An 11,431-nucleotide genomic window follows, 5' to 3' on the forward strand; every position below is an offset into this window, starting at 1 on the left:
AAAAAAAAAAGAAGAAACTCCATATACACATATTTCTGCATAAATATAATAAAAGACATAAAAGGATCCACAGAAGGATATGAAATATTGATTATTTAAGAGAATAAATAAGGAAAAGATAAACTATTAACCTTTTATTTCTTCATCTATTAGGTACTATTGAACTTTTTTAAAGTATGTGTATTACTTTATAATTCTTTAAAAATGTATTATGGAAGTTTTTTTGAAATCCAGTTCAGCTGAATTTTATACAAATGAGAGAAGAAAAAGTAGTTCCCCATTCTCAAACTGGATAATGGGGGGGCAGGAGGGGAAGAAAAGTAAAAGGCCAAGAATAAAATTTAGTGAAGAGGAAAATAATTTCTCCTCTCAGATCTCCTGAGATAATGCTAAGATCTATAGTGCCTTACTGCACATACCTACCCAATTCATGTCCTATGTAATATCTGATTTCTCATAAGCCCATTCAGATCTTTGGAAAACTTGGTTCAAAATATTGAAAATCACAAGAAACACTCACCTTTGTATCTACTGTATAGTTGTTCTAACTTCTTCCTGTCCAATGATCCTTTTACACTCTCTCGTATATAAAGTTCAGGATTTTGGAAAAAATTATCTGTTGCAACATCTAACTTCCAGTCATTTTGAGACAGACAACTTACTGCTGTTTTTTCACTAGATTGTGTGAAGATCATAAACTGACGAACTTTATCCTTCTGCGATGATTTCAACTTGTTCTATTAAAACCAGAAAATAAACTGAAACTCTATGTAAAAATCACATATTAAGTAAATATTTCTACATGGCTGACTAAATGTTCTTAATACTTTTTCCTCATAGAACATAAAAACATTTTCACTTAAGGCTTATTTTTGATCTATTAACCAAAAAAACAAACTTTCTAAAAATCTGAAACTCAAAATTTGGTATAGTTTTGGAAAAGAGATTAGAACAGATGCAAAGGTAGCTCAACCACCCTACATTTCCCCTAAAGTGGGTCCTAAGAGCAGGCGTAACCACTTTAGAAGGGGAGGGAGGCTACTCTCAAAACCTGACCAAGCACAAAGCTCCAAAAGGCTGCGTAAGGAGTGGTGGGGAAGGTAATGTCATCTAGCCAGTCAGTCCAACTCTGGGGAACACTGAGATTAGCAGGTGTTTGTTGCAGTCCTAACACCCACTATAAAGGATACGGGGTGCCACTCTCCCCGGTATCACCTACCTTGTTTTCTTGCTATTTTTACTAAATGGGAGAAAGCAGTACAATCTACAGGTTCTACACTTCTCCTGGTAGTGTTCAGTCAGGAAACAATAGATAATAATAAATAATCAATAGATTATTTATATTATAAATATCAATAGATTATTTATATTATTTAATAATCAATAATAAATAATAATCAATAGAATTTCCTCATATTTTCGCTCATATTGGAAGAAGCATCCTTCTACCATGGTAATTTTTAGTAAGCTTCTTCCCAAATGATCTTTTCCTTAGCCCAAGACTAGTAGAAGTAAGGGTCTCTCTGAATAGCCTTCTACTGGAATAACTTCTTCTCATTTACCCCATGTTGCCAAGGATTCATTTCTCATCTGAGCAGAACCCAAAGCAAAATGAGGCAGGGCAATTATGCCCTCCACTTTCTACCAGTATCAAGGACCACGTTCTCTCCCATTTCCTACCCAAGCTGGTCTCCCATGCAAATTCAGGCTCCCAGAGTCCCCTTTCCACCTCCCAAGCCCAATACTACCTCTCAACAAAATGCCTTCCCAAGCTCTTACTATAAGTGAAAGGGAAAGTATTTGAGCAGGGGACACACTAACCGATACAGTACTCTGTGGTTTAAACACATCCATCTGAGAACCTAGACTCTGTGATTTGGCCCAAACTGATCCTAAAACCCAACTTCCTTGGCGGTGCCTGTAGCTCAAGTGGTTAGGGCACTGGCCACATACACCGGAGCTGGCACATTCGAATCCAACCCGAGCCTACCAAACAACGACAACTACAACCAAAAAACAGCCGGGTGTTGAGGCGGGTGCCTTTAGTCCCAGCTACTAGGGAGGCTGAGGCAAGAGAATCGCTTAAGCCCAAGAGTTAGAGGTTGCTGTGAGTTGTGATGCCACAGCACTCAACTTCCTGATTGGATAGATGAGAGAAGAGACCTAGAAGGTCAAGCCAAAGATCACTCAGGTTCTTAGCAATGAAACAAGAACAAGGAGGTCTCATGAACCTGTGTCTTAGTAATCTTTTCAAAAATCATGCTATTTGTACATATTTACGAAGTTTTTGAGATTTTCAAGGAAGACTACCACAGCTCAGTGCCCATAGCTCAGTGCTTACAGCACTGGCCACATACAGTAGGGCTGGTGGGTCAAACCTGGCCCCAGACTACTAAACAATGATGACTACAACAACAACAACAACAAAAAGCCGGGCGTTGTGGCAGGCACCTGTAGTCCCAGCTACTTGGGAGGCTGAGGCAAGAGAATCACTTAAGCCTAAGAGTTTGAGGTTACTGTGAGCTGTGACACCATGACACCATCACCCTCTACCAAGGGCAACATAGTGAGACTCTGTCTCAAAAAAAAAAAAAGTCAGCCAAAGATATGTATTACTATGTATCACAGACTAAAATAAAACTATGTAGAATCAAATATGAAAATAACCCTACCTTTTGCAATATGAAAAATATTTATGCTCTGGAGTCTGATCTGTCAGGCATGCTATTCACTCTCTTATAAATATGTTACTATTAAGGATTGATTATGATTTAGAGATTAAAATCTCAACCTCTGGTTAAAATTAAGAAACTGGCCAGGCACTGTGGCTCACACCTATAATCCTAGCACTCTGGGAGGCCGAGACAGGTAAATTGCTTGAGCTTAGGAGTTCGAGACCAGACTGAGCAAAAATGAGACCCAGTTTCTATCAAATAAAGAAAAACTAGCCGTGCATTGTGGTGGCACCTGTAGTCGGAGCTATTCGGGAGGCTGAGGTGAGAAGATTGCTTGAGCCTAAGAGTTTGAGGTTGCTGTGAGCTATGATACCAAGACATTCTATTGAGGGTGACAAAATGAGACGCTGTGTCAAAAATAAAAATAAAATTAGTAAACTATAAATTGGCTAACCTGCTACTTTACTAATAACTCTACCACGTCTGAACCCCAGTTAAGTCACGTCCCACATACAACATGTTTCTCCAGTGTCTAGGAGTCTTCCCTTTGGAGAATTGAGTCCTCCTCAAGATTTATTATTCATGACAACAAAACTCACAATAAAATCAAATACCAAAGAAGATAACTATTCTAATTTAACTTTCTATTTAACTGAAAGTTAACAAGGAAACTTTTTTTTTTTTTTTGAGATAGTATCTCACTTTCTTGTCCCTGATAGAGTGCTGTGGCATCACACCTCACAGCAACCTCAAACTTGGGCTCAAGTGATTCTCTTGCCTCAGCCTCCCACGTAGCTGGGACTACAGGGGACCACCACAAAGAGGCTATTTTTAGAGACGGGGTCTAGTGGCTTGGGCAGTTCTCCAACTCCTGAGCTCAAGAGATCCACCTGCCTTGGCCTCCCAGAATGCTAGGATTACAGGCGTGAGCCACCATGCCTGGCTATAAATTATTTCTTAAGAAAACTGCTTTAAAAAACTAACATTGCTGGCCAGGCATGCTGGCTCATGCCTGTAATCCTAGCACTCTGGGAGGCCAAGGCAGGTGGATTCCTTGAGCTCATGAGTTCAAGACCAGTCTGAGCAAAAAGCAAAAACCCCCATCCCAACTAAAAATAGAAAAACTGAGGCAAGAGGATCATATGAGCTCAAGAGTTGGAGGTTGCAGTAAGCTATGATACCACAGCACTCTACCCAGGGTGATAGCTTGAGACCGTCTCAAAAAAACAAACAAAAAAAAAACCAAAAAATCCTAATACTGGGTGGCGCCTGTGGCTCAGTGGGTAGGGCACCAACTCCATATACCGGGGGTGGTGGGTTTGAACCTGGCCCTGGCCAAACTGCAACAAAAAACAGCCAGGCGTTGTAGTGGGCACCTGTAGTCCCAGCTACTCGGGAGGCTGAGGCAAGAGAATCACCTAAACCCAGGAGTTGGAGATTGCTGTGAGCTGTGACACCATAGCACTCTACTGAGGGTGATAAAGTGAGACTCTGTCTCTACAAAAAAAAAACCCAAAAAACTAATATTGCTGGTTGAACTCTATGGATACTTGTGCCTCGAAAGTAAACCTTTGATTTTCATGTTAAGGCTGTTTTTTGTTTGTTTGTTTTTAATATAGAACACTGCACAAATTTGTGTTGGCATCCTTGTTGGGGCCATGCTAATCATCCCTGCATTGTTTCCAGTTTAGTATATGTGCTGTTAAAGTGAGCACTGAAAATTATTTTAAAACTTAGTACACTCTTCTCCCCTGAGCAATGAGGAACAGGGAAGCACCAAAGGGTCAATGTGATCACCACTGACGACTGCACAACGTTGTAGCAAGTGCTTGTGATTACCCTGCAAGTGTACCAACCACAGGCCACATCCTGGAATGTACTTTCTAAATAAATCTGACACAACTTAGCACAACTCTCCCCACATTCTCTTCAAAGTTGGAGGTGGCAAAACATTCAGGTTTATTTGGGGTTTTACCCTACATTATTAAATCAATTCCACTCTTCCCTACAGTTTGATAACGTTTTTTTAAGGTAGGAAGGGGAAGAAAACACAGGAAAAAGTCACTTCTGCAAGCCAAAAAGATCTACTGGTTCTATTAATGACTTCCTGTCTGAAAGCAAGATGATAGAAAACTGGAGGAACCAAGACAAAAACTGTCTCAGCCATGCAAACTAGTAACAATGTATGCAAATGAATTATTTAATTCCAGACCATATCTTATTTGAAAAAAATAATGTATATGTAAACTATTTTAACTATGGTTTAAGTATAAATTCCCAGCATATAAGGTAGTACCAATCTATCGGAAGAAAAAGGACTGTCGCTACCCACTTCCAACACCATTAAGGCCAGTGAGGGATACCAGGCAAAGAACTGCCAGCATGGAACTCCTGCTCAGCTGAGCAGACACTGGCAACCCCACTCCTGCAATCTGATAAACGCCCTCCAATTCTCAGGCATATACTGCTCGCGTACCATTTCTCTCTCAGCTCTCTGTACTAGCATAAATGTCGACTCTTCCTTCCTAGGGAAGATGGATTCAAATTCTATAGTCTGAAAGGCCATCCCAGAGTAAAGCTGAAGTGGGTCACACATACCCGCCCAGGAGAGCTGGAACACTACCACCCCGTTTCCCAGGCCACATGGGTGCAACAGGCAAAGTCTTCTGATTTTGAGAGTATGGCATCAAAAGTTTAAAATTTTATCAACTTAAGGAAGAGAAAAAGGGTGACTAACCAGAGAGGAATTATTTCATAGAGAATGAGAGGGTGGATAGAAAAATGAGGCGGAAAAAAAAGCAGATGGATTTTTTTCTCTATTTCTACTACAAACCCAGTGGGGATCTTCCCAAGAGAAAAAACATGTGACAGCTACAATGACTCAGCATTTAAATGTCATATATACCATTTACCTTACACTTATTTAAAAGGAACAAACTTGAGTGGTCATTATGTAAGATTAACCAATAGAATAGAATTAACCAATAGTACTAACCAATAGTACTCAAGATGTTAAAACTGTCTAGGCATTATTAGGTTTAAGGAAATCCATAGTGGTTAAACATATAAAATGTATAAAACAGGAGTGTATTGATTATTTTTAGTAAGAGAGGAAGGAAAAATATCTCTTGTAATAGAAAGCTAATTACAATTATATCAAAGATTACCAAATTTAAAAATACTATCATTATCTGAATAATTATTTGCTCATCATTCCAAAATAGAAAATGGAGCCTGAGCCAGGGGAGACCCCACCTTTAAAATTTAGCTGGGCATTGTGGCGGGGCCTATAGTCCCAGCTACTTAGGAGGCTGAGGGAAGAGGATCACTTGAACCCAAGAGGTTTTTTTTTTTTTTGTCTCACTATGTCACCCTTGGTGGAGTGTCATGGTGTCACAGCTCACAGCAACCTCAATGTCAAACTCTTGGGCTTAAGCTATTCTCCTGCTCCAGCCTCCCTAGTAGCTGGGACTAGGTACCCATCACAATGCCCAGATATTTTTTGTCGCAGTTCTCATTGTGATTTAGTTGGCTGGCGCCATAACCACTGTGCCACAGGTGCCAAGCTAGAACCCAAGAGATTGAGGTTGCTGTGAGCTAAGACCTCACAGCACTCTACCAAGGGTGACCAAGTGAGACTCTGTCTCAAAAAATTAAAAAAAAAAAAAAACAAAAAAACAGAAAATGGCCAAGTTACCAACACACAGTGTTTTATACTCAAATGTAGCAGATGTTCACAAATCCTATACTCAAGAAACTTAAGAATCACAGTGAATGGCTCAGCGCCCACAGCACAGTGGTTGTGGTGCCAGCCATATACATCAAAGCTGGTGGGTTCAAAAAAGGCCTGGGCCAGCTAAAACAACAATGGCAACTCGAACAAAAAATAGCGGGGTGTTGTGGTGGGCACCTGTAGTCCCAGCTACTTGGGAGGCTGAGACAAGAGAATAGCTTAAGCCCAAGAGTTTGAGATTGCTGTGAGCTGTGACGTCACAGCACTCTACCCAGGGCAACATACTGAGACCCTGTCTCAAAAAAAAAGGGGGGGGGGGACAGCACCTGTGGCTCAGTGGGTAGAGCACAGGGCACAGTGACTCATGCCTATAATCCTAGTACTCTGGGAACTGAGGCAGGTGGATTGCTTGAGCTCAGGAGTTCGAGACCAGCCTAAGAGTGAGACCCTCTCTCTAAAATTAGCTGGGCATTATGTTGGGCGCTTATAGTCCCAGCTACTTGAGAGGCTGAGGCAAGAGAATCACTTAAGCCAAGAGTCTGAGGCTGCTGTGAGCTGTGACACCACAGGACAAGAAAGTAAAATTCTGTCTCAAAAAACGAAAAAAAAAATTTTTTTTTCAAATACTTTGGATGTACCCAAGTATCATAGTCAACTTACCAATGAACCTATACAGTCTACTATAAACAAAAGAATGGGGGCTCCGAAAGGCTCTATAATAAAAAATAATGATAATAAAGTTAGGGAAGTCTGCCTATTGTGTTTCCCTAAGGGAAAACAATGAATATGTAAAATGACTTTCTAGTCAACTAAGTCCTAATAATTTCAAAATAGAAAACAATTTTAATGAGTGATACTTTTTTTTTTTTTGAGACAGAGTCTCAAGCTGTCGCCCTGGGTAGAGTGTCATGGCATCATAGCTCACAGCAACCTCAAACTCTTGGGCTTAAGCAATTCTCTTGCCTCAGCCTCCCAAGTAGCTGGGACTACAGGTGCCCACCACAACGCCCGACTATTTTTTTTGTTGCAGTTGTCACTGTTGTTTTTGCAGGCCCGAGCTGGGTTTGAACATGCCGGCCTCAGTGTATGTGGCCAGTGCCTTACCCACTGAGCTACAGGCACCTCTGAGTGATACTTTTAAAAGCAAAAATTTAAGATCCATTTCATTATTTTTATTATCCTGAACTGTTACCTTCTTACCCTTAAGTTTCAACGTTAGTCTGCACTCCAGGAAGAAACAGACACCTGGCCTTATATATTTATATGTATTCTTTTTCTTTTCTTTTTTTTTTTTTTGAGAGAGAGTTTCACTCTGTCACTCTGGGTAGAGCTGCCATGGTGTCATAGCTCACAGCAACCTCAAACTCCTGGGCTCAAGTGATCTACTTGCCTCAGCAAGTAGCTAGGACTACAGGTACCCGCCATAAGCCCAGCCTTTATATTTTTAAAACAATTTTCTAATTCAGTTCTAATTATCTCAGATTTGATGAGTCTAGCTCACAAAAGCCAATGTTTTAAAAATCAAAACAGGGAGCCAGGCAAGAGTTAAGTAAAGCCTATATAATTCCAGCTACTCAAAAAGTTGAGGCAAGGAGGATCACATCAGACCAGGAGATAAGATCATGCTACTCTACCACAAACTGGACAAGAGACTCTGTCTGAAAATAAACAAATAAATAGAAATCAAAACACTGTAATGATCACTTGCAGTTCTCACTAAAGGCTCTGTTTGCTGTCAAGATTGCTGTATTCACAGTTTAACTTCATGTGAAATTTAAAAGCTAGGCACAGTGCCCCACACCTACAATACCAGCCCTCTGAAGGAAGAAGCAAAGAGGATCTCATGAAACTAGCTGGGCAACATAGCAAGACCCCCACCTTTTTTTTTTTTTTTGAGACAGAGTCTCAGTATGTCGCCCTTGGTAGAGTGCCATGTATCACAGCTCACAGCAACCTCAAACTCTTGGGCTTAAGCGAGTCTCTTGCCTCAGCCTCCCAAGTAGCTGGGCCTACAGGCTATTTTCTTGTTGCAGATGTCATTGTTGTTTATCTGGTCCAGTCAACATTTGAACTCGCCAGCCTTGGTATATGTGGCTATGCTGTGGGAGCCAAGCCAAGACCCCATTTCTTAAAAAAAAAAAAAAAAGAAAGAAAGAAAACTTTAGCTGGGTGTAGTGCAGTGCACCGTTAGTCACAGCTACCTGGGAGGCTGAGGCAGGAGGGTCAGTTGAGCCCAGGAATTCTTGGCTACAGTGAGTTATGATCATCATATGGTCATTCCACTGCAACCCATCCTGAGCAACAGAGCAAGACCTGGTCTCTTAAAAATAAAGAAAGAAAGGAATTTGAAACTTAGAAAATCTAGTTTTAGTTTAGAAAACCATACCTTCTATATAAGATACATAGTATTCAGATATAGCCAAATGTTACTAATATCCTAAATCACTCATCCACAAAAGGCTTTCCCTTGGGATTACAGAGCTGAATTCAAAAGCCCAAGAAAAATCAATTCAATTAATGAGATTACCTACTACAGAAGACTTTCACCTAGGGGCAAAATCCTACCCACCCGGAGCTCAGGACAGGAATTTAGGTAGGAGTAGCTCTTCTATCTCTTCCCTTCTATCTGCACAGAGAGGCAACATAATATGATTAGTTAAGAGCACAGACTTTCACACCAGACTGGCAGGATTTTAAACCCACCTGTGCCTCTTTATGGCTGTGTGACTTTGAGTAAATTACTTAATTTATCCTGAGCTTCAATTTCTTTATCTGTAAATAGGATGTTAAAGTTACATGAATCAATTAGGTTAAACTCTTACTACTGTAACTAGCACATGGGAAGAACTTAGAAGTGCATAAAGGAAGGAATACTGCAGAGAAAGAGCAAGTTTATTAAAAGGTAGCTTCACCTTAAGATTCAGTAAATAAAAAAAGGTTTAGGCTCAGTGCCCATAGCTCAGTGGTTATGGCGCCAGCCACATGCACCCACCGGAGGCTGGTGGGTTCGAACCCAGCCGGGGCCAGCTCAACAACAATGACAACTGCAACTAAAAAACAGCTGGATGTTGTGGCAGTGTCTATAGTCCCAGCTACTTGAGAGGCTGAGGTAAGAGAATCACAAAGCCCAAGAGTTTGAGATTGCTGAGCTAGGACACCATGGCCCTCTACCGAGGGCAACAAAGTGAGACTGTCTCAAAAAAAAAAAAAAAGAATAAAATGTTTAAAGGTAAAGGAACATAATACCCATTATCAGAAAACTAAGAAACTAGCATTTATTTCAGCTCCTACTGTGTGCTAGGCATGGCACTAGGTACTTAATTATTATTATTTTTTAAGAGACAAGAGTCTCACTTTATTGCCCTCAGTAGAGTGTGGCGTCACAGCTCACAGCAACCTCCAGCTCTTGGGCTTAGGCGATTCTCTTGCCTCAGCCTCCCAAGTAGCTGGGACTACAGGAGACTGCCACAATGCTCGGCTATTTTTTTTGTTGCAGTTTGGGCGGGCCGGGTTTGGACCCGCCACCCTTGGTATATGTGGCTGGTACCCTACCCATGAGCCACATGCGCTGCCCTGGTACTTAATTTTAACAAGACTGCAAGGTGGTATCTCTGATTCCATTTATCAATTTGGAATTCAAGCTTCCAGCATAATTTATCGACTTATCCAAAAAGTAGCAGAGCCAGGAATGAAACTGGTGCCTAAATCTTTCCATTTATTCTACATTGTTGACAAGTGAAAAGAAAAACAAAAAGGACAAAAAAGTGCAATCACTAAGTGTGTGTTACAAGGAGGAGTAGAATTGTGAACAGTATTTCATGTATTTTTATGGAAAAGTTTACTAGTTAATTCACTCTTCCCCTTTCAAGTGTAAACAATCTGCATTCTAACTAAAAATTCCCTGTTAAGCATTCCCTTACAACGTAATTAAAAGACTAATTTAGGAATGAAACTTCTCTTTAGGTTTTTTGGGGTGAGGGGTGAAAGAGAACAGGATAGGTTATTTGTTTGTTGAGATACTCTGCGTCCTGAGTAGAGTGCCCTGGCATCATACCTCACAGCAACCCCAAACTCCTGGGGCTCAGGTGATCCTCTTGCCTCAGTCTCCCAAATCTGGGACTGCAGGCACCTGCCACAATGCCCAACTAGTATTTCTATTTTTAGAAGAAGCGGGGTCTTGCTCTTGCTCAGGGTGGTCTCAAACTCCTGTGCTCAAGGGTTCCACCCACCTCTTTGGCAAGACAAGTAATAACGACAGGGAGGGGGAAAATGTGTTTATAGTTATGTCACTGTCTATTTTAAAAACAGATGGCTACAATCTATATAGCTTTAGAGGTTAAAAAAAAAATCACTAGGCACTGGAAGTCAAGGTTTCCTTTTCCAATAAGGTGGTTTGAAACAAGAGAAACTACAAACACACATACAGGTTATGGCCAGAAAATATACAACTTCAACTATTAAGCAAAAACAAACAAAACCCTCACAGTAATTTTTTTAAGAGATGGGGTCCCGTCAGGTGTGGTGGTTCATGCCTGTAATCCCAGCACTCTGGAAGGCCGAGGAGGAGTGTCTATGTAATTATTGTGCACAATAATATAGTATAAATGGCAATCCACCTGCCCTAAGCTCACAGGTTCAAGACCAGCCTGAGCCAGAGCGAGACCCCCATCTCTAAAAATAACCAAAATAACCGGTGTTGTGGTATGGCACCTGTAGTCCCAGCTACTTGGAAGACTGAGGCAAGAGAATCGCTTCAGCCCAGAGGCTATGATACTATGTCACTCTACCAAGGGTGACAAAGTAAGACTCCTTCTCAAAAAAAAAGGGGGGGGGGGAGTGGTGGCTCACACCTGTAATGCTAGCACTCTAGGAAGCTGAGGTGGGTGAACTGCTTGAGCTCAGGAGTTTGAGACGAGCCTGAGCAAAAGCAAGGCCCCCCATCTTTACTAAAAATAGAAAAACTGAGGCAAGAGGATCGCTTGAGCCCAAGAGTTGGAGGTTGGCTTGGCGCCTGTGGCTCAAG

General features: G+C 41.2%; 1 protein-coding gene and 1 non-coding gene across 3 annotated transcripts in view; both read right to left on the minus strand.

The window, feature by feature from the left end:
- Nucleotides 1–11,431, minus strand: part of DCUN1D1 (defective in cullin neddylation 1 domain containing 1) — a 37,186-nt gene that overhangs the window by 18,428 nt on the left and 7,327 nt on the right. For both annotated transcript variants that reach the window (XM_023519259.1, XM_012811590.2), the window contains exon 2: nt 521–737. In XM_023519259.1, coding sequence (XP_023375027.1) covers nt 521–737 — 217 coding nt within the window. The remainder of the gene's footprint in view (nt 1–520; nt 738–11,431) is intronic.
- On the minus strand, nt 4,285–4,390 carry LOC111728534. The gene has a single exon (XR_002775797.1). It is a non-coding gene; the product is annotated as a U6 spliceosomal RNA (small nuclear RNA).

This window comes from Otolemur garnettii, unplaced genomic scaffold (assembly GCF_000181295.1).
Source record: "Otolemur garnettii isolate 467f Iridium unplaced genomic scaffold, OtoGar3 scaffold00166, whole genome shotgun sequence".
NCBI lineage: Eukaryota > Metazoa > Chordata > Mammalia > Primates > Galagidae > Otolemur > Otolemur garnettii.